Source organism: Zonotrichia albicollis, chromosome Z, assembly GCF_047830755.1.
Source record: "Zonotrichia albicollis isolate bZonAlb1 chromosome Z, bZonAlb1.hap1, whole genome shotgun sequence".
NCBI classification, from domain to species: domain Eukaryota; kingdom Metazoa; phylum Chordata; class Aves; order Passeriformes; family Passerellidae; genus Zonotrichia; species Zonotrichia albicollis.
Window position 1 is genome coordinate 3,976,758 of NC_133860.1, and position 26,920 is coordinate 4,003,677.

General features: G+C 39.6%; 1 protein-coding gene across 2 annotated transcripts in view; it reads left to right on the top strand.

The window, feature by feature from the left end:
* The first annotated feature begins 1,059 nt into the window (after positions 1-1,059).
* Positions 1,060-26,920, top strand: part of PCSK5 (proprotein convertase subtilisin/kexin type 5) — a 222,349-nt gene continuing 196,488 nt past the window's right edge. For both annotated transcript variants that reach the window (XM_074533214.1, XM_074533213.1), the window contains exons 1-2: positions 1,060-1,296; positions 23,819-23,923. In XM_074533214.1, the coding sequence (XP_074389315.1) occupies positions 1,099-1,296; positions 23,819-23,923 (303 nt within the window). In that variant the 5' untranslated portion in view covers positions 1,060-1,098. The remainder of the gene's footprint in view (positions 1,297-23,818; positions 23,924-26,920) is intronic.

Here is a 26,920-nt window from a genome sequence, read left to right on the forward strand (position 1 = left end):
CCAATCCTCTGCCAAAGCAGCAGCCACCCAGTTTTCTTTTTTGAAGGTGGTGACCACGGACAGACCGGCTGCATTAAAGGACGACGTAGGTGACGCGCAGCCAGCAAACGGGCACACAGTGGCTGCCGGAGAGGCAGCTGTGGGGCTGTTCCTATCCTGCCTGGCAGCCGAACACTTTCTCCTGGGAACGGCAGGCCAGGGCAGACCCGGCCTACCCGAACAGCTGGGGCTCTCCCTCGGCCCCTCCTCGCCCGGGGCGCCCCGCGGGCGCAGGGCCGGCAGGCCGCCGCCGGTGCCGAACACGAGGCCTTGCCGCAGGCCTCGCACCTCGCCGCGCCTGCTGCAGCCCCGCCGGCGGGGCGGCGGCCTCCGGGGCCGGCGGGGGAGCAGAGACAGCGCTCGGGGGCGGCGGCCGACGAGACCAGCAGTAGCCCGGGGCCCAGGAGCGCGGAGAGCGAGGCAACCCGGCGCCGACTCGGCTGCCATTTCCCCTGGCCTTCGGCGCTGCGGGAGCGAGGGCGGGGAGAGGAGGCGGAGGAAAAAGAGGAGGGAGGGGAGAGGGAGGTGGCCGAGTCGGAGTGCGCTGAGGCTCCGAGCTGCCAACACTCACACATCGCCTGCCGTCGCAGCCGCGCTGCTCCCGGATTCCGGAGAGAGGGAGCGAGTAGAGGCGAAGAAAAGCCAGACGCGGGAGAGGAGGCAGAAGACCGCTGGCAGGGGGAAGGAAGTCAGAGAGGAGGGAAACGTAGGGAGAGGGATAAGGACCCCTCCTCCCCGCGGAGAGACGACTTCCCATGTAGCTAGGGATAGAGGGGGAAGCTGGCGCTCAGGAACAGTGAGAGAAGCTCTCACAAGCAAGTTACTTAATCCCGGGAGAGCGGCGGGAAGAGGGCACAGCAGCAATCACTGATCAGAACCACTATTCCCAGCCCCTCATCATTTAACCCCCGGGTGGTTCAATGCACTACTCCAAGCTCTTCCTAGTTTCTTCCTCGGGCTAACTTCGGAGGACGTACCGCCGGAGCGGCCCGGAGGGGAGGACAAGGGCCTCGGAAGAAGGAAGGAGAAGTTTTGTGGGGGTTGCGTGCAGAGGAGAAGATGGGCTGGAAGCGCCGCTGTTGCTGGGGAGGCGGAGGCGGCGGGGACCTTCTCTGCCGGCTCACCCTGGTGCTGGGGTTCCTGCTGCCCGCCTGCAGGACGCGCCTCTACACCAACCACTGGGCTGTGCGGATAACCGGGGGGCTCCCGGAGGCCAACAGGATAGCGAGCAAATACGGATACGTCAATATAGGACAGGTAACGCTAGTCACAACTACTTCCTAACGGGCACCGCCGCTGCGGCCGCCCTGCGCCGCCGGGGCAGGGACAACGACGAGGGCAAGGGACGGGCGGCCCCGCGGCCGCTGCCCGAGCACGGCCCCGCCGCAGGCCCCGCCGCCGCCGCGGGGCGGTCAGCGGAGCCGCCCCGGCTTCCCGCCGCGGGGCCCGGGAGGTGATGCGCGGGATCAGGTACGCCGGAGAGCTTGGGGTCGTGGCCTTCCCGTTCAAAGCCAGGTGTGAAACGGGGCGCGGGCCCCGGAGCCGCCCGCGGGGCGGGAGGGGGAGGGCATCTCCGGGGGGCGTCCCGCCGCGGCTCTGCGCGCCGCCTCGCTGCGGCTGAACTTTGCGCTCCGCGGCGGACAGCCTCCGGTGTCCCCTTTCCGAGTTGAAAAGCGCTGGTACAAGACGAGCTCGTCCTGCTGCGAGCGCCCGTCTCTCTCGCCGGCAGCCAGGACGTGGCAGCCGCGGCCGCCGGCTGGGCGCGGAGGGCGTCCCGACCCCCGCGCTGGCGGGGCGTGCGGAAGGAGGCGGTGGCAGGGAGTCCCGCAGCGGTGCCAGGCGAGCGGCTGCCCGCGGCGTTCCCTGGGGAGGGAGAGCGCGCCGCTGGGGCCGAGGCCACACCTGGGCTTGGCTCGGTCCAGATATCACCATGTCAGAAAATTCTTGGATACAGTCAGGTTCAGAAACTGCAAGTTAGCAAACACCTGGTTCTTACTGGATTCCATCACACTGAAAAATGCCCCTCTTCTACAAATAGGCACAGTTATCTTTGAAATGTCCTAACATCACTGCTTCTTAAGGAGTTTATACTCAGCGTTCTAGGCTTTCCTCGCTGTTGTTCTCAAAATCCAAGTTGCATATGTCGGGTTTACAAGGCGAGTGCCTACAAAATAAACAGTCCTGTTGCATGCTTGGGTGCAAACATCCAAGTACATTCTTTGTAGACAGTAGTTTATTCTACATGAATTGAAAGGTTAGAAATGAACATTTACAGGTACAGAAGGCTTCCTTTTGTTCATGAGAGTTACAAAAACGCAGCTGTGTTTACACTCCAGGCGTTTCATATCAACCAAATCAAAGTAAGGTCTGATTATTATTGTGTTTTAGAAAGGGTTCCCACTTACTACATCATTGAATCAAAAGTTTAAAGTACATCTCAATGTTCCCACTCATTGCAAGCCTGAATAAGACAGCTGTGTGGTCAATTAAGATAAATAATTTACATGAGAAAAACTGGAAAATGTCACTGGGGTAGCACAAAACATGATGTGTAAGGATGCAGTTGCTTAGTAAAACTGAGTATCAACTTCTCTTGTGGAGCACTTAAGCAGGCAGGCAATACTACTTCCAGCTGGAGGCACTAAAATTTGGGAGGAAGATTGCATGTCAAAATTGAAGTACTACTTCGGAACTAAAGTTTAGGAATCAAAATTTTTTGCATCAGCTTTCTTTTTAGTCTAACACATTTTATGCTCAAGATGTTTGTGTTCCTATCTGGGCCCTTATAGTGCCAAAATTAGCAACAGCTAATTAGTGTCAGCTGCAGGATGCGCCTTTCCCCATTTTTTCTTTTGTCAGGCTGGCTGGTCAGCTCAGAGCCTGCCTTTTTGTACTTTGCATATGTAAGCCCCATCTTGAATTAAGGAAAGAATGCAGTAAGCCTCTGTTGTTTCTTATGTGTCAGTGAAAGTGTCTATGTACAGCTATGAAATATACAACTATGAATAATGCAGATTAGAAATACAGAGGAGAATGAGAGAAAATAGCACTATAAGTAATTGAAAGCTGGAAAATACTTTATTAGGTATATGGATGAAAAAAGACTAGACTGTGTGTCTAGGTAAAGACGGGTAAATGGAGTTAAGGTATTAACTTTTGGAGAATAGGAATCAGGAACAGTTTGGACAGATGAGGTGGGGTTGCCCATAGTGAGCTTTTTTCATAGATCTAGAAAAGCAGGAAAATATTTCATACAAAACAGGAAGTGCAAAAAGAAGATAAGAATGGGGCATAATCTTCTGGTTATTACTGAGCGACAATTGCAAGCAATTAAAAAAATTATTTTGTGTGAGATGTTGAAAGATATTTTCTTCGCTGAATATGCTCTGAAAACAAGAGACACCAGTAAGCAGAATTTTCTCATAGAGTTACACAATGGGCATAATGTTTTGGTTGCATTAAATTTATGAGCTCATCTTTAAAAAGAAAGCGCAGAAACCTAAATCAAAATTCCACTGCAGCTGGTCCAAAGGACCAACTTACAAATTATCCGGAAAAATAATCTATTTTAAATATTCAAGATAAGAAGTAATGAAACTGTATAAAAATGAAATTTGCAAACCAGGAGCATTCTGACAACAGTAAATTGCATTATTAGAGCTGCAGGAAACTGGGGGAAAGAGGGGTTCTGAAGGGCTTGTTTCCACTGACTATAATTTTGTGTTTGTGGAAAAATGGCATTGAAAGGTTCATAAAGTTGATCAGTGGAGACAAGATGGTAGACCCAGGAAGGCTCTGAATTGTAAATACTGGCTAACATCCCTTCTCCCAGTTTTTGTTATTTAGTGCATTCCTGGTGACAGGAGGAATTTAACTGACTGTTTTTTTGATGCTTGTGTGATTTGGAGAATATCCAGTTGAGTCTTGAAATACCTCTTGAGTAATTTTCATTGCCATAGCAAACCTGCAACATCTTGCTGAATGACTGGACAAGTGAATCAGAAATAGATGGCAGAAGGGGGTGTTAAAAGAGGCCTTGAGATGACCTGTTGGTGAGCAATTGAGAACTCTCTCTCACAGTTTCTGGTAAACTTTTATTGCTCTCAGACTTCTGTAGTCTTTGGGTCTTACTATGAACACTCAAAGCTTTAGCTTCTTTATTCATTGAATAGAAGGATTTTCCATTAAATTTAGGGAACACAGCACAACAGAGAAAGAATCCTCTTTATGTTTTTCCAGGCTACATGCTCTGTTTCCTTTTTCCTACAAATTGCTCTGACATACTTCTTGTTTATCTTGTATTTCCTGTATTACCAATGAGAGATATGTCTTCTGTGTTTCACTGGACTTCAAAATTATACAAACATGTAATATCAGGACTTAAATGCATAGACTTGACTTCTTTCCCCCTTTTCCAATGTAGGTTTTCTGACTTACCCTTGAAGTGCAATTAGTAGTTTCTCTAGCATGAAGAAGTGTTGCATAGTTCTTTTTGCACAGGTCTTCTAAGACAGTGGTCTGGACCTGCGAGCCCTCTGGGACTGTGATAAGATAGCCTAACATAAAGCAGCTAGGGAGTTGTTCTAAGTTCCACACTGGATGGAGCAATTTGGGCTATAGTGCATCCCCAGCACCTCTTTGCTGGCTTGCTTTCTGTTTTGCAGTGGCTACACAAAGCAGACCTTACCTTAGGGCAAAGTATCTGTCACTGACATTTAGGAACATTTCTTTCACTGTTGGCAGCTGTCAAGGGTTAAGCATATCGTCTGTGTAGCATTTTGTACAGTTGGTTTAAATATTGTGGCTATTTGCTGTCATCAGGTGCCAGGAGTTTCTTGTTCAGGCAGTGGATTTTCCTTTAAGGTTGAGGAGCACAGGAAAGACAAACGGTTGGTACCCCAAAGGTGATGGAAGAATGGAAGAGATAAAGATATCTGTGGTTGCAATGAGAGAAATGCTGCAATAGTAAACTTCAGATCCTGTTCTTTCTTTCTTCTTTCTTAATTCTAGACATGAGCTGAGCGTGGGTGAGCACTTTCCCACATCACATCTTTTTTCTCCTGATAGTATTTGTTCAGGAATTTTACCTTTCTGATCTCTTCCAGAAGTGAGTAGTCTATTCCCTGCTCTTTGCGAGTGACTGTCCACCCAATCCCTGCAGTTTTCTTCATACAAGGAATAGACACTATTAGCCAAAAGGCACATAAGTGTTTTCAGCTTGAGGAATCACAGTAAGATAAACAGATCTGGCTTTCTAAACAATGTAAATGCTGATATCACTTGCCAGTAAGTGTTTTGTGGTGGGTTTGTTTGTTTGTTTGTTTGTTTGTTTTAACTGGGAGTATTATTTGAAGCCAGCAGATCACACAAAAGTTTAGTAAATAATATTTCAAACCTGTTCATTTCAACAGTTCATTTCAAACCTGACATTCTTTTGATGTCACAGAGAAGATGTTGTGTAACAAGGTCAATTGATAGAAAGAGTGGGAGGAATGGCGGTTTTTCATTTTACAAATCTATTTCTGATGGAAGGCAGAAGTAAATTTTGCAAACTAAGTATTTCAAATTGCAAGACAAGGAAGCAGTTAAGGAAAAAAGGAACTTAATTTGAGATAAAAAGCCTAAACTATGGCGGTTGTCTTCAGCAAAGGAAGGAGCTTGCTGCTAAAAGTCTCCCACCACTTTACAAGGTTGTCTCAAAAAAGCAAGATGATAGACCTTTGTGTAAAGTTCAAGTACCCCATAATATAGATAGATAATAGAAGAATCATACCTCTTAAGAGCCTGTGTGCTCACAGTATTGCAACAGAGATGCCTTACTAAAATTTAATACTTGTAATAATTTTAATGAAGTCCTGAGTACTAAGGATACAAGAATCAGGACAATGGCATCAAAAGAATTAAAGATAGGTGTACTCTAAGTTGTATGCGTATGCAGATATTTTTACATATCAGCAAATGCAGATAGGTAAAAATACACCAAGGAAAACAGAATTTTCTCTTTTACATAGAAAGAAAAAAGAGCCGTAAGGGGTGGTACAGAATAATCACCGGGAGACAAATATTTGGAAAATATAAGTTCTGAAAAACATTTTTTGCAAATGCTCATAATGCCACAGAACCGGTACACCTGAACATATTGTAGTCTACAAAGGGTATACCATGACTATTTCTTCATATTTAGTGGTAGTTTTCTCATCTCTGCAGTTAAAAATGGGAGGAAGGAGGGAGAGAGAGCACATTGTAGTTCTAGTAAATGTGAGCTTTTCATTAGGAGCTGGGTGAAGAAAAGGAATGCTTTCTGATCATGCAGGCAATCTAGTAGCATTTGTGTGTTGTTATAAAATGAGGGAAGATGATAATCTTGTGTAACAGTATAGTGGTCAAACTACAAATTGTGTGATGATTTTTTTATTTAAAGCCCTTAGGCAAGCACAAACTAAATTATATTTTTAAGAATAACAAGTAGTAGCAAGCTCAATTTACAAATGACAATGTTTGTGCAAACTGTTTCTCTCAATCAAAGTGCAGGAGTGGAGCAGACTGAGTTCAGTGGAAGAACTGGAAGAAATCTGTAACACGTATTGATGTAAATCCATGGTGCATGGTACCTCTGGTATGACAGCAGTCATGTCTGCTATGGCAACCTCTGACTGACAATGGCTAAAGCTGTAGAAGTGAAGAGCAAGAGGGAAATCACTGCAGATCGGTTTGTCCACTGTAGTGCCTTTAAGGAAAACCAGCTATGCCCACATGTTTCCTGGCAAACATGTAACCTGTTTTTGAAGGTCTTCAGTAATGAAGTTCCACAGTGTCAATGGAGCTAGTGGTTTTAGTGGTCTCTTATACTCTTTGCCCTGGTGAAGTCAAAACTGTATTAGTCTTTCTGCAATTCAAAGCTGGTGTTTCTTGTTTCTCTATGAATGTAGAGAGTAGCAACATCAGAAAAATTGTAACATTTCCCTCTTCCAGACTTTTATGTTTTCCATCCAAGTTCAGTCCTTTCCTTTGTTTTATGTCAGTGAGGCCTTTCACTGACGAGTCATGCTGTTTGACTCTAGTCTTTCTAAGATGATCCTCATATTGAGCGAGGAGCTGCCAGAGCATTACAGCTGAGTGCAGCATAAGGATTTCTTCAGCTGTCCTCAGGAAAGCACTCCTATTTATGTAACCCGTTATGGCATTTGTCTATCCTGTAGCCATATGACATTCTTGACAGAGTTCAGCCTGTGATCTGCTATGGTTCACAGGTTGATTCTGCCAAATTCCTAGCCCATTGTTCTCCAGTCTGAATTTATTCATTAGGTTGCTGCTTATTAGGTGTAGTACTTTGCTTATGCCTTTGCTAAATGTTGTCCTGCATTTCCAGACCATGTGTTGTGGTGCCAGTTTGTTTTGAATTCTGTTCCTGCCCCTCAACATACGAGCATATAATCTCTGAGTCTTTATGTATTTTAGTAGGTGTCAATTCTGTGCCAGTATTCAGGTCACTAGTTGAAATATTGACCAAAACAATTTCAAGAGGAATTCTGGCTGGTAATTGTTTGATGCCCTGCTGCAATAAATAGATAAATCTTATGAAGTTTTGACCTACTGTTCCATAGTTTAATTCTGTGCCCTACTTCAGGAATTTGGTACTATTACTCAAGTAGTACTTCAAGATAGTTACAGTTTTTATTTTGCAAAGTATCTACTCAAAATAAACATAAATAATGTAATAAATATAAAAATCTGAAGAATATTGGATTGGACAGAATCATGAGTGATATGTGCCTTAAGGTGTTCATAAGTGGATTTTTAACCCCAGTTGCAAAAATGATTTCTTTTTCCTCCAACTTACAGACTAAATTTAGTCACAGCCAGTGTTATATATCTGCTCTTGTGCTTCATCTGTCTCTCTGTGACATTTTCAGGGTCAGCCTTTATTTTGCTTCTGTAGCTTCTGGTTTTCTATTAGGAGAGAGAAGATAGACCTCCCACTCCTACAGTTATCATTGTTACTGTGTTTTGATTGACATGTGTTTGCCTTGACCAGAAATTATGTCTTGCTTGTATACAACCTCCCCACTCCTTTGTACTCTTTTCCCATAAATAATGCTAGTTGTTCAGGTAAGACATTTCCAGTGTCCTATTTTCTTGTTTTACAGCTGTGTTCTGTGGTCTGTGATTGACCAGTACACCTTTTTCTTCTCCTCCAAATAATCAATTGTAAAATCGGCAAATGGGGAAATACATGTCAACCATATCATGTGGTACTCTTTGTCACCTGCCTAACGCAGGAAAATATATGATCCAACAGAATCGCACTTGCCAATGATACATACCTTAAGACAGTAAGTGTTTATTTGGCAACATACTGGGCTCAATTTGATTGATATTTCCAGAATGAAAAACTGTTTGGAATCAAACATTGGCAAGTCCAGCAGAGTATGAGAACTACAGAATGAAGTCCTGCCAGAACAGCTTGTTGTGGACATTCCTGTGTATTACAAGATGTTGCACAATGGAGGTGAGATTATAAAAAGCATGTTAATCAGGCAAGAGGGAATATGCAGTTCTAAACAAATAAAGAAAGAAAAAATTGTATGCACAGACTCTTCCAAAGAGAAGAAACCTGATCCCAAGGGGGATGGCATACTTTTTAATAAGGGATAGCCATCAGTCCCATCTTTGCTCAAGTTACTTTTTTTTTCCCCTTCTTGTTGTTTTTTTTTTTTTTTTTTTTTTTTAGGATGTTTCTGTGCCAGAGGGAACAGGCATCACTTAGGTTTGTGTTCTGCGGTCAGGTTGGAGTTAAGAGATGCTGCAAGTCGCAGCTAAAACGTGTGCTATATATTTTATTCAAACTAGAGCAAAACCAGTGGGTTTTGTGTAAGAGTGCTTAGAAGGCAGTGTAGTGTTACAGAATAGTGCTGTGTCTCTGAAAGAGACACAGAATTAGATAATGTTGTCCTTTTGGAAATATATAGTTTAATCAGTGGTAGCATGTAGGGATACTGAAATCAGCTTGAAAATAAACTTTCTACCACAATTTGAAGTGTTGGAATGCAGGCATTCTTTATTACAGTGCTGGACACCTTAAGAGGATTTTTCCTCCGTTCAGTGTGTGTTGTGAAACTTGACAACAAGCTCTTTATTCCATCATGATCATACATATTCATTAGAATGTAATTCCTAGCTAATACATATGCTTTACTTCTCCTAGAACCAATTTACAGGCCTCCACCCCTTACTAGAAGTCGTTTGATGGTCCTCGAGTGTTTAATAAAGGGGTCTCTGATGGTTGTATTCACTGAGTGTCCCCAGTATTGTAAACCTTGCCTGGAACTTCTCTGAGGGCATGTGCAGTTGTTTCTTGTAACTTTGCCACAAAACCTAGTAGGTTTCTTATTATATTTTTATCCACTGTTTCAAGCTATGTTTAGCATCCTGTATGCCTACTTTTACATTCTTTTATCTAATTTGCTAGTTAGTCTTTACACTATATTTTGCAATTTCAAGGGAACTGAAAATTTCCATTTTCTGTGTTGTCTGTCAGTAGTTTCCCCTCTGGATAAACCTAGAGAATATTCTGTTTTCATTTATGGAGCCTTTCTTTGTGGAACAAACACATGTCTTAAGAACAGACAGGAAAGAAAATGCATGCTGTGTTGCACCTTTAAAGCCAGTAGTATGACATCTAGGGCATAGAGAAGTAGATCCTATAACATTTTTGTTCGCCTGAGCACCCTTATTGAAACAGACCCAAAAGGATGGAAGGCTGATAGAAGATCTGTCTAGATGCTACTACCGTAGGCATGGGCAGTGGTTTTAAGTTACTGACCTGTGCAAGGAAGAAGAAAACAAGCATCCAGTGCTTCTCCCTAACACTGCCTTCAGCTGTTTTCAGATAGGGAGTCCAGCCTGAACTGGATATTGTTTCTGCATGCTTGGAAATCCGCAATGTTTGCTTTGTCCAGATTCTTGTTCAGTCTTTGAAATAAAATGAAACTTCTAGCATCCGCAATATTCTGTGGCAAGGATTTTTAAGGTTTGCTACTCTTGTAACAAACTCTTCGCTAACACTACTGCTCTTTCTTAACACTGCTCTTTTGCTTGTTACTTACTAGCTTTGTTAGATGGCTACTGAAAGAGGTGGTGAAAGATGATTTTTGTCCACTCTTACACCATACGTGGTTTTTTAGACTTTGAATATTGTCCCCTAAATTATGTTGTATCTAGGCTGAGGGGTCTTAGTTTACTTTTTGTTATTTGTCATAAAACTTATGTTGTACCATATCTTTGTCCTTTTCTTCTTTTCCTACTTGGAAACTTTTTCAGATCTCCCTCTTTGAATAGAGGGAACTAGAGCTGCACAGTATTTAGTGTGAGAATACCTTGCATTATTCTCATAATGCCGTGTACTCTGCTTTATCCTTCACATGATAACTAAGTCTAGTATGTCATTTACTGTGGGGACTTCTGCTGAGCTGAGTTCCTGTGGATTAGTCCGCCATAACCTTGTCACTCTTTAATGGTACGGTACTGGGCAGCTCTGAACAGTGCTTTTTATGTGACATTCGGTTTGTACATAAGTTAATCTACTTTTGTCTATACTGGATTTCATTTGATATTGTTGTCACTCAGTTTTGCAGGGTCCTTCTGCAGTTCATGCACAGTCAGCTGTTGCAGTTTTTACATCTGTCATGGCGGATTTCTATACCTCATTGTTCACTCTTTTTCCCATGCATATGTTTTGTAATGAAATAGTGTAACTTCCAGAAGAGATTCTGCAATGGAACACAACAGAACTCCATCTGGAACCTCCACTCATTGCAAGAAGCTAATTGCTATTTAATAAAAAAAGTAACAAATTTCTCCTAAGCTTTGCTTTCAGTTTTTTTTCTTTTGTTTTGATTGCTTACTTTTGCGAAGACCTTTTGCAATGGGTTCTTAAATTCTCAAAACATTGTCAAAAGCCTTTTGGAAGTTCAACTAGAGTGTAACTATTTACCCATCTCTATCTATATGCTTGGCCTCTTCTAAGAACAACAATAAATTTGTAAGGCAGAATTTTCTTCTGTTTAACTATTTCCAAAGCAGTGACTTTCTACCCAAGTGTCCCTTAATTACCTTATTTCTTAGTTTCTATTCATTTTTCTAGTAGTGACTTGTAACCTCATCTCACATCTCCTTTTAAAAGTTGACATCACATTTGTTACACAGCTGTTCTGAAAAGTGAAAACTGTTTTTAAAATGAGGTTTTCAATAACTTTAATTTACTGAGTGTTTTTATTCAGTTATTCCACCCATAATCTTTCAACATTGTGAACTGTAGAATGTCAACTATTGTATCTTGAGTAACTGAGCTGAGCTGAACGGAGGCAAACAAATCAATCAAACAGTAAACTTTGAAAAAAATGGGATGCTTTTGTGGATATGCTGCACTCCAATGAGCCAAGCATAAATTAGCAGTTTTAAGCTGGGGAAGTGCCCCTACCCCTCTTGAAAATTAGTAGACACCTTCTCTGCAGGATTGGGCTGCAGCATAAGCTGTTTTCTCATGAGCAATTAAGCCCCACCTTGCACAACTGGCAGTTTTACCAATGGGGTGTAGAGTGAAACGAATGCAGATACACACAGAGTAGGTGTATGTAAAAGCAGATTAACTTCTTTTGTTTTTAAAGTGTTCTACTCCATGAAGTATTCATGAAGTAGCAGTTTAATAAAGTCTCAGTAGTCTCTTAGTAAGAACATTGAAAATGTTTTTGCATGTACCCAAGTTAAATCAGTAAGGTTGACAGACTAGATGTATCCTGTCTCCACCACACAACACGAGCTCCAGCCCTAGCTAGCATGGCAGTATTAATTGTGATATTCTGTACGGTTTTCTTCCTTGCTCCTTTGTAAACAAAATAATTTGCTTTCCATGAATTTAAAGTGCAATATTAATAGTATTTTAGCCGTACCTAACTGAAATAAAAGTTAACTCCTGGAGGCTACATGTATGACAATATCTGGAATTACTTGGACACTTCTGACATGTGCCCATCACCACATCCTGTCATTACTCCTTTCTGCCTGTCTGATCAGGGTGAATGTTTTCTTCAGCTTGGAGTAGTTTAGATTTCCATTGTCAGTAAACAACACACCCCTACCCACAGTCAGTTTTAGATCAGTGCATGATGAGGATTGCCAACTGACAAATCACAAAACCATCATCTGGAATTAACAGAGTTGTGGAGCTTTGTTTTCTACTAGAGTTAACTATTCCCTGACCCAAAAGGGCCCTGGACTCTGTTGGCATCAATAAATGGTTCTACCATTGCAACAGACTGCTCTTTTGGAAGCTTTTTTGTATATAAATGTCATTCCAATTGTGTGAAATTTGAGCAATTTCCATTTCTTGCCTGGAAAACAGAAGTATTAATCTGACAAACATTACTGCACAGTGAGCAGTTCTAGTGGTGGTTGAAATTTGTAGAGTTATTCTGATGTTTCTTGTCTTGTAGGACTCTGACACAATGTTTCAAAATAGAAATGAAAATCCATTTATAAAGAAAAATACATTGTTTTATCCAACGCATTGTTGTCATTTTAGCTATCTTTTTCCTATTTCAGTATTTTGGTATCAATATCAATGTATTAAATAAATGTAGAGTAGAAACTTTTATCCTTTCTCCAAGAAAAAACACTTTCAGGCATTCTCTCAACCCTGAGATTGTAAGATTCAGCTTTCCAAATGCGAAGATCACCAAAGAATGTTCTTTATATGTGTGCAATAGATAGGGTCTGAGAGCTGTAACTTGTTTATCATTAGTTTTAGTAAATTTAGATGTTTTGTAATGAATCGAGTGTCAGATCTCTTTGGCTTGTCTCTGTAGTGTGAAGTAATTTGGAAGCTCAAGTTAGTTCTTAGCTTAATGAGATTAACTACACTTAATCAAAAATATGGGCCTTGCTGGGGTCTAGGTTAAAAAAGGATTACGTGTAGTTAGCATTAAATACAATAAAAGATTCCAGTGAATCCAGTGAAAGCTTAATTGAATCTTCTCGCATTTTGAAAAATGGTACAGCAGGAGAGACATGTATATCTGAATTAATATCATTTTTTGTGTCACTTTTTTGTCTATTTATTTTTTTATTGTGACTGCAAATAGCAGCTTTACATGGAATATTGCAAGTCTGTGCTAGACATATGCTATTCTAGAATAGAGTTCTTTGGTATGCTGTAATACTTCGCAAATCCTTACTAAATGTTACTTATAATTATGTAGCTGTTTTATTTCTTACTATATTTGAATGGTACATGGCACAAATATTTTTTTGGTCTTATTTACTCACTTACTTGCTTTTTGTTTTGGTGTATCTTTAGATGCTGCCAGAGAGAATTTTTTGTTTGCTTACTATTAAACTGCTACATGAACAGGTGATTCTCTAGTTGTCTTATCAAAGTCAATGGGCTTACATATGGAGATATAAATAAAGAATACTGACAAATCTAACTTTTACACAAAAAAAGTATAAACTTTTTAAAGTATAAGCAATAACCAAGCAAAATAGATGAATATGTCAGTAACCTGACGTTCTGGACCAGTTGCATACTTCTCTGTATTTGGTTAAACATGTTGTACAGAGTGGAAGATACCAGATTCTGCTGGAGTACAAAGCTGAGGAAGTGTGATCTAGGTTAACTGTATGAGAGAGTTGGATTTACTGCCTACACACCCCACATAGATGAACTTAACTCAGTCTTAGATATTCCCATGAGCCACTTCTTTATAACTCTTTGGTAAATTATATCGGTAATAGAAGAGGAAATTGCTTAAATCAAGTCTCATGAGAAAGTCAGTTCAATGAAAACATTGTACTTCCTATGACCAGTAAGAGCTGAATTCAGGTTTGTAAGACAAAGTACAGCATGAAAAGGTTTATTGCTGGCAATATAAATGTTCGCTGTAAACAGTATGACTAGTGTAAGTCACCACATTAGTCATTTTGAACGGTATAAATTTCCTTGCTATTAATGTGTTTAGGAGTTTTATATTGATGTTTAAATAACTGGATGCAGATATAACAGTATTTCTACTGTTGTAGAAGAACTGCCTGGTTCTTAAATCTTTTACTCATGCAAGTAACTCCATTAAGTTAGACTGCTCTTGATTTATACCTCTGAAATTCATTAGTTTCAGCAGTTATTTCTGACTTGCAGTTTTGTAAGTGAGAAGGTACTTGATCCCATGGGACTGGGTAGATGTTTACAAGTTTCAGGACAGGGATGATGCCTATGAAATATTTCAGAATCAAGATTTAAAAGGAAATGAATATGCACTTTGTTGTGACAATTTTCTTGCCGTAGTTAAAAAAATAAAACCTGTTAGCTAACCTTTATGCTTTTCGCATGAATGAAGTAGCCTGGTCAGAACTTCATCAAGCCTCATTCTTATGCTTTATTATAATTACATGTATGACAGCACAGGTGAAGAGACAAACACATAGCTAGTAATGTATGGTATATGGCAGTTGTGTTTGTTACTTCAACAAACATTCATGTCACTGCATGAGTATGCATCCTCATTTTACATTTGTTTTGTGATGCAATATAAAATAGGATTGGAATTCAATGAAATAGAGGCAAAGCTCACTTCAGTTAATGCAGTATATAATTTAGACATTTTAAATTACAGATTATTGAGTTAGGAAAGGGAAAAAAATTATTTCAGAAGGCAGTGGCAGTTTAGTTGACTCTTCAAAATTAAAGGTTAAAGGTATTTGTTTCCTTTTTGATGGCTTCATCAAAATGATGACTGTGGTACTGAAACAAACATGACCATATTGCCTAACGGCTTCTTTGCAGATAAAAAATATGTTTGTTATGACTTGAACTTTCAAATTCATTATGACTGCATTGAAGTTGCTTTAAGTACTGCAGAGGTTACTTTTGTTTGTTCAGCATAATAAAAATATACTTTGTTTCACTCCTTTTTACTTGCAGAAACAAGGTGCGACTCACTGGGATTCACAAAAAGGGGCATAAACTACCAATTTATATTATGTTGGTTTTTGTGTTGAAAAGAAATTATACAAAAGATGAATGAGAATGAAGGAAATAATTTATTTCCTTTTGAGCATTTTAATGAAAAATGTAATGTTGCCTGGAACTGCAAGCCCATGGTCACAGGTTTGCTGTGTAACATTGCATTACTTTATTTGGCAGGGATGTGAGCTTCCCAGTTCCTGCAGTGCTCACGAGGCAAAGCTTGCAGTTGCAGTTATTAATGCCTGTAATTACTGCACTTGAATTTTAACATTTCACATGACAAATGTGGGAATGGCTTTCTTCACCATCTCCCCCCAGAGGGATGTTTTAGGCTGATATATCTGTTGGAGTCTACAATTCATAAAAATCCCTCTACCACTGTCTATCCAATAATAAAGGACCTGTGTTCATTAATTTTTAGCTATTTTTTGAACATCATTCTAGTAGTCACAACCTGTTTATCAGTCCTAGGGAAGAGGTGGCTGAAACCCCTACCAACCTTCAAAGAAATTTTTCAAGTACTGTAGCGACATTTTTTTCAATTTAATGCTTGAACAATCAACACAGTGCCCAATTTATCTTCAGCTTCTCTCTTTTTATTCATTCTTAACATCTCTGACGGCATATCTGTATGCCCTCATCTATAGGGAAGTGTTCAAAGGGTGCCAGTACACAGAACAGCTCAGATATTGTCCTCCCATAGACTGATGCATGCTTTTCTCAGAGCTGAAGCTACAACAGAGAAGGGTAGGGGTCAAGCTCAAGCTATACTTGTGTCATAACTTTTGCAAAGAATATATATTTACTGGGGGCTCCTGTAACCGGCAGCATGAAAGACTTTGCTTCTCATCCACGTAGGACTCAAACATCATTTTCACAGTGTCTTTATTCAGGCAGCTTTTCCTTGGCTTTATTTACCTGATGGGGGTCTTTGGGATTTCTGGTTTTGTGATGTGGCTTCAATATTGCTTTTTTACCTGCACTTTTAGAAGTAGCACCATTTTTAATTAAATGTGATCAAAGCATAATTTATTTTTAAAAAATCAGTTAACCTTTCCCACTTTTCAGAACTCAATAAGGCAGAGTTCATAATTTCAATAACAACAGGATTTACACAAACATATAATCTAAAAAAAGTTGCTACAGTCCTGTTAGAAAGGATTCTTCCTCCTGCATAGTAGTGTACATTCAATTAATAAATTTTAGTGTGATCTAGCATGGATTAGAATTAAGGCTATGATACAGTTTGAACTTATTCTTTCTAATATCTAAATTAATCTTACCTGCTGATTTGTACTAAATCTTGTTTGTGTTAGAAACTTTCTGGGTTTTTTAAATGATATAAAACACTTTATATTGCTATTTGATTGTTAGGTTTTTTCTCTTTATTTTTCAGTGTAATTCCAAGTACTAAATAGAGTTGCCAAGAGAGCACTAAAGTACTGTAATTTCAAAAAGCAGAGTTTCATTTGACAATATTTGTTTTAAAATACAACTGTACAAAGTAACCTTTATGCAGAAAGTGTGATGTAGGAAGCTTTTTCCAATTCACCTCAACTTTTAAAAGTTATGGATCAGTTAGGAGTCTCAGAGGAAACATAATTCGGTTTATGTTGCTAAATCTATTTTATAATGTATTTTTAGTACAGCATTTCTCTATATAGAAAAGTAGAACTTTGATTTTTAAAAATAGTTTAGAATAAATCTAACTAGGAATTTGGAACTCCACATTTAAATGTAGCTTTTAGTTTGCATTAAATTATATTTTAGAATTGAGACTATAAATGTGCTATAAAAGTTATGTTCTGTAATACAGTAGAAACCCTGGAAAAGTAAAATTATGAGAAAAACTATTTTTATAGCTGTAATCTCAAATCAAATAAATCAACTATCTTGGTTTGAGACAATGGGCACTCTGAAATGAGTAACATACCCCTTGACTCAATCAAGGGGTATGTTAGGAAAGGGGGTATGTAAGGAAAGAGATATGAGTAGATAGAAGTGAAAAAATATGCCCCAAACCTGTTTAGTAACAGAATGCCAACAGGCAAGGGAAATAAAAGTAAGTAACTTTTTGACAGCAAACTGATAAATCTCACAACCCCCAGGGAAAAAAGAGAGGCCCCAGTGCTGGAAATGCCCTTTCACAAGACGTGTCGAGCTGGAGGATAAGGGGAAGGTGATGCCACACCTCCATAGGCACCCTCCTTCTTTATTTTTCATGTGCAGGTGGTTCAAAAGGGAATCTTAATTTTTTCATTTGAACTATCCTGTCCTCCAGACTGAAGATTCAATAAACTGGGCTAGAACTCCTGCTTACAGTGTAGCCTTTTTTCCATCTAAGAGACTCAAAAAATTCTTCAGGAAGAAGGGGTGTATGTAAGACCAAGCCCAACTTGGGCTTGTTCAGTTTCACTATTCAAGAGCAGCAACACTTTGCAGACATCATGTCCATTTAAAACAAACCTGAAGAAAAGGGAATATGGGAGAAGCAGATATGAACCTTGAGAACAAGGTTCCTGCCTCTATCATACAGAGATATCTCCACAATATGAGCAGTTGAATTTCTGCTAGTTAACCAATAAAAAAACCCTTTAAATTTCATATTATGTTTGGGAGAGACAGAGCCCTCATCCGAGTCTGCAGCTCAGATGTCTGAGCAGCTCTGCTGCTGTCCTTATGGTGATCAGTCCTTCAGCCTCAGCGTGCTGGAGATCTGTTGGGGCTGACCCAACAGTGGGGTTTTGGAGAAAACAGCTGGAGACTGAGAAAGTGTGGTCACTGCTGTAGTATCTTACAGTGAAAAAACCCTATCCTAGTCCCCCCCAAAACCTCCACTACACAGTTCTATTTCTTGCAGTATAAGTTGAGTTTAGGTTACAGGTCTGGAATGAACATGGACCCTTACCAGGTATGTGTGCTTTAATTTGAGTGGATCAGTGAACAGCTAACAGCTTCTGCAGAGCTTTTTTGCCCCTAAAAGGTGAACCATAATACTGGTTTTAAGATGCTTAAGACTTGCTTGTCTGGAGTGATTCAAGAAGGAAAGGGAGTGGCAGTTTTCTGCAGTATCATTGAACACCGTTACATGATAACGATGACGAGCCAACAGGGGTCAAAATTAAGGGCTATGAACTTTCCTTGTGAGATTTCAGATTTACATTTGAAGTTCATTTTTTGCCTGGTTTTGTTAGACCTCTTAAGATCCCTACGGGCTCACTATTCAAGCTTGTCTTGGTCCCTCTTAATGGTATCACATTTGTCTGCTGTGTCAGCTGCCCCACTCAGCTTGGTGTCTTCTGGCCATTCTGTCTATAAATTCATCAATAAATTCTGTTATTCTTGGTGTGCTGGTTTTACCAACAGAGAACTAAACTCCAATTGCGCCACTTGCGCCCACCCTTTCTGATAATGGAGGGACAATAAGGAGAGATTATGTGATGAAAATAACAATTTACTAAAATCACAATAACCACAGCAGTATCAATACTAAAAAGTATTCAAAAAGAAGGTGGTTTACCCACAAAAGAGCATTCACCACCAGGAACAAAGAAAAGCACTTCTCAAAGATACCACTAGGTGTGGTCTCCAAACAAAGCCAATATGGTGAGGAGAGCTTCCACAGCATAGTGTTCTCTCCCACCCTTCCACCCAGCCCAAAAAGAATGAAAAGCAGGGACAAAACAAAACCGGGAGGCTAGTTCATCTGGAAAAATGAATTGTGCAGCTGCTGGCCAAGCTCAGTCCTCTGCACTTGCTTGAACTGCTGCCTCCCGCTCTGCTGCCTGGAGCTGCCCACCTCAATGCTGCAGCTCCCATAGTAGAGCTACAGAGGAAAAATGGGAGAAGGGGAAAAGCCAGGTGGGCAGCAGAAGAGACCAAGTCCTCCATGGTTTAAAAGCATAGTCCACTCTGCTTTTGTGACCAAGGCAAGAGTGGTAAATTCCCAGTTTCTGGCCCTGGCTTTTTCCTGCCAAAGCTCTGCCCCCCTTGCATGATGTAGGTGGTATCTAATAAACAATGCTAAAAACTCCACCCCATTTTCTCTTTGACTGGGACACTATGAAAATTTTTAAATGTTGTCACATTATACAGAGTACACCAGAAATTATGTTTTGGAGACAAATGAAAATGCTTAAATCTAAAAAAAGTGTAAAAGTTTGAAATAGAGTTGAAATTATTTTGTTAAAATGAGATGATAAGGGTAAACTTCATAATATTTCTTCATCTCTCTGTTTTTGATATTTTCTTCTGCCAAGGACTTTAAAACTTAGGAAATTTTTTGCAGTTCTAAAAAATGGGAAGTGTCATACCTTCATCTCCATGTGAAATATAATCCTGTGCCTATTTATAATTATTTATATTCTCTGCACAGGGGTAGCTGGTGTGTGCTTCTTTGGCTCTTTTAGTATCTTACTGAGTTCAGAATTATATCTGTACCTATCTGTCTTCCTTTCCAAATCCATTTAGGAGCAAATTCATTACAGTTCAGGAGAAACAGGGAATCTTACAGTATGTCTTCCAGTTCACCAAATCAGTAGCATTTTGTTTACTACTCAGCCCTCTGGGAGAAGAGCACTTTGCCCCTAGATGTTCAGAAGATTTGCTTCTTAAAAAAAAAATAAATTGTTTACTGGGTAAGAAGCATCTCTTAGGTTTTTGCCCAGTAGCTGGAATGACTTCCCTACTCTTGTTCAGCTACATAGAAGTTTCATTCAGTTTAGTTTCTGAGCTTAGTCACATGGATCAGTTTGGTGACCATATAATGTGAATGAACATAGTATAGTATGTTTAGTTGTACTATAAATACAGTACAACTAAAGTGTATGTATAGATCTGTTGAAAATGTTTATCTACAAAGACTACTTCTAAAGATATTAGGACTTCTCTATATTCACTATCCATTTTTTTTCCTTTGGCCAGGCAATATTTCCTTATTTCTTTTTAAAGAAATTGTGCCCTCTGTGTAAAAAAAAAAGGAGAGTATAAGGATTTCTCAAGGATATATGAGTGAAACTGTCAGCAGTCTGTAGCAGTAGTAAAGTAGCTAGCTCTGGTGTTTCTGTCTTCAGACTGCTTTTCTGTGAGAGTGCCTCTAGGACCTGGGAGTTAAAAGTATAAAAAACAATTTAACAAGAACATAAACAATGAGAAGTTTTATTGTGCTGTAGTTACATGGTTTAACTTCCTAGTGGTCCAAGTAATTGGAAGGTCTAAGTAAATTCCAATTAAGGTAAGAGAAGGCAAAAAAGCTTTTAGTAATGCTGGTGTTACTTTGCTGTGAAAGCCACTGGCATTTCGTGAATATGAATTTAATTACACTTAAAAGATTTGGGCTTGTTTTAATTCCTTGTCAGTCATGAGCTAAAGCTGTAGATCTCACAATTCTAAATGATCACTATTATTATCAGAAAACCAATGGTGTTTAGAAGACATTGCATTGCAATTACCACACATTATTCCAAGGGCTTAATTCTGTCTTCTCAGCCCAAGTTCTCAGAGGGAGTAGATCTGAACAAGGATTACAAAGCTTCATGCTGTCCCCCTTGGAATGGAAGCATGCAGATGCCTCCAATATGTTCCATGAATGGCTAGTTCTGCTAAACTGTAGAACCTCCAGGAGTACAGTTAAGTAAATTTAGATAATCTCCTAAATTTGCTGGTTTGGATGCCCTCAAGAGTGGTGAGCTAGAGTTAATCTTCAGTAAGTAACTAAATAAATAAACACCTTAAACTAGTGTAAGACAAAACACTGAGGGCTGGATGATATTGAGACCTTTGTAGCACAAAACAGGATGGATGCTTATTTTTGTTGCAATATGGCCTTTCTGTTTAAACAGTTCTGTGAAGTTGTAAAATCCAGTTGTCTGTCTGAGCTGAGTCTTTTCAGTAACGTGTGCCTTCATAGACACACAGACAAAGTAGTGGGTTTCTAATGCACTCTGAAGGCAGCAAAGTCTATAAAAGTTCAGTTACCTTTATAGGTTACTGGTGGGGTGAGTACACACTTTACAGGTCTCTGAAGACTTTCGAAGCAAGACTAGCATCACTTCAATCTTAGCTAGCACTAGCACTTCAGTCTTGGTTGAGACTAATGATAAGTCCAGGAAACATCCAGAAAGTAACTGATTACATCCCTCTGTCTCAGGGAAGCATGCCATCACTTTCACTTGCACTAAGCTTGGCACCAAATTTCAGTGGTTGTTATAAATAATAGAAATGTAGAAAGAGTTCAACAGTAACATGATGCTAGTGGACTGTGCTAAAGGCTTTTAAAATCAGAATAAACTTTAGTTGCTGTAGTCAAAAGTAATGGAGTAGAACAGAGTAGAAGAGAATAGAATAGGATAGAATAGAATTGGAAGGGATCTACAGTGCTCATCTAGTTGACAAATTCAGGGTTGACCAACAGTTCCAGCCCATTATTAAGGACATTTTCCAAATGCCTCATAAATACTGAGAGGCTTGGGGCATTCACAGCCTTCCCAAAAAGCCTGTTTGACTCTCCTCTTGGTAAAGAAAGTTCAGTGTGAACCTCCTTTGATGCCATTCTGAACCATTCTGACACATCCCTGAATCCTTGTGGGAAGAGATCAGCAACTTCATCTCCTTGTCCCCTCCTCAGGAAGCTGTATAGAGCAATGGAGTTACACCTCAGCCTACTATTCGCCAGGCCAAAGTGCTCAGCCCCACTTAACAAGCTATGCCTTCCAGGCTATTCCCCAGCTTTGTTGGCCTCCTCTGGACGCATTCAAGGACCTTTACGTCCTTCTTAAATTGTGGGGTCCAGACCTGCAGAGAGTACTCTACATGAGGCTTACCAACGCTGAGTATGATGAGATAACCACCTCCTTTGTCTGGCTGGTTATGCAGTATTTGAGGTACTCCAGGTACTGCAGTTTGGCCTCGTGGTTGCGCACATACATGGCTGACTCACACTTAGCTTCATATCAGCCAGCATCCATAGGTTGCTGTCTGCAGGGCTGTGCTCCAGCCACTTCACTCCCATTTTACACTTGTCCTGGTGTTACTTAATCCCCAGTGCAGAATCCAGCATTTCAGCTTTAAATTTCGTCCCATTAATCATAGCTCTGATCTATCCAGATGCATCTGCAAGGCCTTTAGTCTCTCAAGAGGATCAACAGCAGCTCCCAGTTTGGTATCATCAGCAAACATGCTAATGGAGCATTTAAATCCTATATCCAGATTGTTGTTAAATATATTGAACAGAGCTGGTCCTAGGACTGAGCCCTGAGGAGCAGGACTGTTGACTGGCCACCAGCCAGATGTAACCCAGTTCATTACAACTGAGCTCACTTGTGTTGTGGAGGTGTGCCAGTTCAGCTGGAATTGCCTTTCAGAGAGGAGGCAGTATGAAAATTACTCTACTACTGATATAGTCATTAGTCTTAGACAAACCAATTCCTATTTAATTTATGATAAACTAAATTGATTTAACGGAATGTTTTGGTATTTTTGTTACACTAGACATAAGTTACTCCTCCAAAATAAAGATATTGATGGACCACCCACACAGACTGGTGTTAATATCCTAGATCCAGTTTTCTCTGTTAAGTGAATTAATTTAAATTGTTGCTTTTTTCTATCAATGTCAGTTTTTTCTTTGTAGTCTACTTTCAAATTTTCCCAAGATTTTTGTTTTCTAATATTCTAAATATTCTTGGAATTTGTGAGCGACTTACTTCCAGTTCTCTTCAAGTCTTTACTGCTGAGCTCTCAAGTTTCCTCCATGTGTATTCTTACAGATGCAAATTAAGAAATCTGAGGGGTTTTTTAAGGTGAAAGTTTTCAAGTGTTGCTCCATCCTCATTGGTGATATCATTTAGCTCTATTTGGAAAGCCAAGCTTGTTTCATGAAGTCACTGAGTTTTAACTTGAAATTACCGTAGTCTCAATTGTCCCTTTTTTGCTCATCATTGAGGAACTTGAAAATAAATTAGGAAATATCTTACAAGATTTGCAGTGTGCTAGTAGGTAAAATTCCAAATGAGCTGGAGGGACATTCTCCCAAAGACAAGGAGCTTGAATATTTGTAGGTGAGTGAAACTGAAGTTTCAAGTTAAAAATGAAAAATGAAAGCAGACATATTGATGACTGTGGAAAGGAAGATTTATTTTTCAAATTGTGAATGCCATGTCACTTCAGTATTTGTATTTCTATTGCGTACTGAAGGGATGAGTAAGAAGCATTTTTATTGCACCATTTGAAATTTGCATATTATCCTATGAAGTTACTATTTCCATCTTTCTTTATTGTACTTTTTGCTCTCATTTGATAGAACATGAAAACTATTCCTGTTGTGTAGTCCAATGCTGTGAATGTCCTTTTTATAGTTTAATTATGTAAGTAACCAAGTCTAGTGTGTTTTACAGTACATTTCGTTAAGCAAACTAAATGGAATGCCATTTAATGATTTTTATACTTGCTGTTTGAGGACAAGTTTGGATATAGATTGATATAGAATTACCTGAAGTACTGCATATAAATTAAACATTGAAAAGGTAGATATAGCCAGACTAAGCAGCTCAGTTATAATCTTTGGTTGTGCAGTTACTGCCTCGAGGATACTTCATTTACTTCATATCATATGTCCTTCTTTTGAAAGATGATCAGTGGGTTCAAGTAACATTTCAGCTCAGAGGAAATTGCATAATTTATAGACTTTCCAAAATGAAAAACAGGAAACCAGTTTCATTAAATTAAGTCTTCCATTCCTTTTTTTCTTTTCTGCTCTTACAGATTGGAACATTGAAGGACTACTACCACTTCTACCATAGTAAAACAATTAAAAGGTCAGTTCTCTCAAGTAGAGGTACCCACAGCTTCATTTCAATGGAACCAAAGGTAAGAAAATCCATGCATGTGTCTGAGGAAAAAGCCTTTGCATTTTTTATATGAAATACTGTACCAGAGGACATTCACCTGAATGGCATATAGCATTACAAGAATTACCCTATCTGTTTTCTAAGGTTCTACTTCTCATTAAAACAAAGTGAAGAAGATACCATGCTATTAAGTATATGCTATTCTTGGAACAGAAAGTGCACGATTGTTCCTAGATGAGTACTTGAATTTTGATAATGCACTAATTACTGTGCTTCTCTGCAAAACCACACACATAAGATCTATGTCTGCAGATTTCTTCTGTGAAGCAACCAGCTTTAAAAATAAAAATGGGCAATGTGGGATAGTACACTGTTCAGAGGAAAGTTTATCTTGCTTTTTTTCTTGTCTTCTTCTGGACTTGGTCTACAAGGGATTAAAAGGAGTACTCTTTTCTGTGGTCCTTTTGGTAGTTTAACTGATCTTAATTTTAAGATCTGCATGAAAAATGGTGCCTTTTTTTGTAGCATGCACTATAATAGGTAGCTGTCAACGCAATTTAATTACTGGTTTATAGTTAAATATAATATCTTCATGTATCCTACCCACAACACACTTTTGTTTGAATTCTTTAGTTTCAGTGATTAGTAGCTTATTCACTGACTGCAGAATTGTAGTGCCTCTGGTTTTCTTTTAGGAAAAAAGTTTGTTGAGGATCCCATTAGCTTTTTTATGCTGTTCATGCAATGAAGTCTTGCCAACAAACCCCCAGGCCCCTGGTGTGGTAATAACAGAGTCAAGCTTTTTTAAATTATTGGATGATGAATGTTCTCAGTGAAGGGTTTGTCAGGTTTTACTCAACAAATCATTTATGAGAAGTAAAAGTTACTGGTGAAAGAGTTTGAGCACTGTACAAATTGAGCATCATAGAAGAATACTTCTGCCATCTGGAAAACTGTGTTTAGGTCTGAAGTTCCTCTTGAGGATGGGACAATACTAGGAATGTACACAAAAAAACTGTGCTCAATGCTCTGTTGATAGGCCTGAACTGCTTAACCCTTTGAGAGCACCAGCGGCTCTGCTGAGCAGTGTATACTGAGGGTTAGCATAAGCCCTCAGTATACTGTATACCCTTTTATACTACCCTGAGGGTAAGTATAGGTAAAAATGCAAAAGGAAGAGTAAGTGTTCACATCTGCATCAGTCCATGCTCTTTCCATATGCGCAAAGGTGGAGCAATTAACACACCAATGCAGGAGTTGCATGCATGTACCACTGTAAACGGTGATGTTACACCCAGCTTCCAGATACTCTATCTGCACCTCTGGCAGGCAGTCTAGACTACTTTGGCTAGAATAGTGAGAGACTCTGAGGCAGAACACAGCAGAAAATCAAAATGATCGTTTGTTTATTATGCTGTTTAGGTCTTGTCTTCAATCTGTGCTGCTTTTGGTATAGACTTTCTAAATTTCCGAACCATTATCTATCACTTCAATATTGAGAAGTTCTAGTGAGGGTTGTACAAGGTACCCAACCCTGTTTATGATTCTGTACCCAAAGAGAAGCTGATGTTCTAGTAACTAGATCTGGCAAGAAGTGTTTTTATGATTCACTTTGTGACTGCTTCACTGAACCGAGGTTTGGGAACTCTTATGTGGCCGTGGACATGTCAGTAAATGGACTTGTATTTGTAGCATAAAGGCAACTTTGTCCTCAGTGTGTATAACATTTAATGATTATTAAAGCAGACTGGCAAGTTAACTACTCTATATAAGCTAGTTCTTTTAAAACAAAAGGTGTAATATTATATATCAGGCACATTGCATTGCTGTGAGAATTTGCAAGTACTGCACACTACTGTATTTATGAGTGGAATGGTATCTAATGCAAATATTTGCTGCAGATTAGTCAGCGTGACTATTTGGGAACAAAGAAACACTGAGGTTTGTTTACTTTACAAATAATTTAATGGTAATTAACTTAATGCTGAAAAAGCTCTCCCTTTTACATGTACGTGGAATTAGCCTGTTCTGTGTTGCATCAAACATGGATCATTAATTTGTTCCTTTACAAAATTTTTAAGGATGGGATTCTGATTGAGTAGACATTTGTTATGTAAATAGCCTGCATATAATGGAAGAAATGATGAATTTTGGTATTTCTGAATTATTTTAATGGATAGTGTTTGATGTCATTGTGTGAATGCACAATGAAAGATGTAGAACTAATAGAAAATCTTGTTTTTGTGGATTTAAATTAATGAATTGTTTTAAAAATCTTTCGTTTGATTTTCTTCTTCTGGAAAAGCCTCTTGATACTGTTATAAACAATATGAATAAATGCAACAGGGAACATAATAACTGGGATGTGGCACATAGTGCTGTGGCCTAGTTAACAAGATGGGGGTTGATCAAAGGTTGGACTTGGTGATCTTTGAGGTGTTTATCAGCCTTTTGTGATTCTGTGATAAACTGAAGACGTGGGTTGCACATTTTGACACTTTCCCCAGCGTTAGCCTGTATTAACCTCATATCATCTGTATTGAGATGAAAAGGTAAAGGATATGCAGTATAACACAGTTTTGTTAATTGTCATCCACATCCTTACCTTGCAGTGCTGTGTGTTGTCATTTAGCGAAGAAAAAGATTAAACAATTTTAGGAAAAGATGAATGAGAAAGGCTTTAATTCCCTTAACATAGATTGTAATGGAGAAAATTTGAAATGTGGCTTTTTTCTCATCATCTTTCTCAGCCAGTGAATAGTTATGTGGTGTTCTGCATGTCCTAATGGGAAAACACTGAAGTGGAAGAAGTCTGTGGATTTAAAGGAGACACCAAAGCCAACTGAATGAAATCTATCAACAGAGGTTTCTGGTCTCCCCAGCCAGATGTGCTGTTTGTGGTTGGCCTTTGGCAGGCGTCAATGAGAGCACCACACCACGCATCAAAAGCTTTTTTTAGCTTCACAGTTTGATCTGCAGAGTTATTTTGGTGATACTACAATGAATGAAACAATAG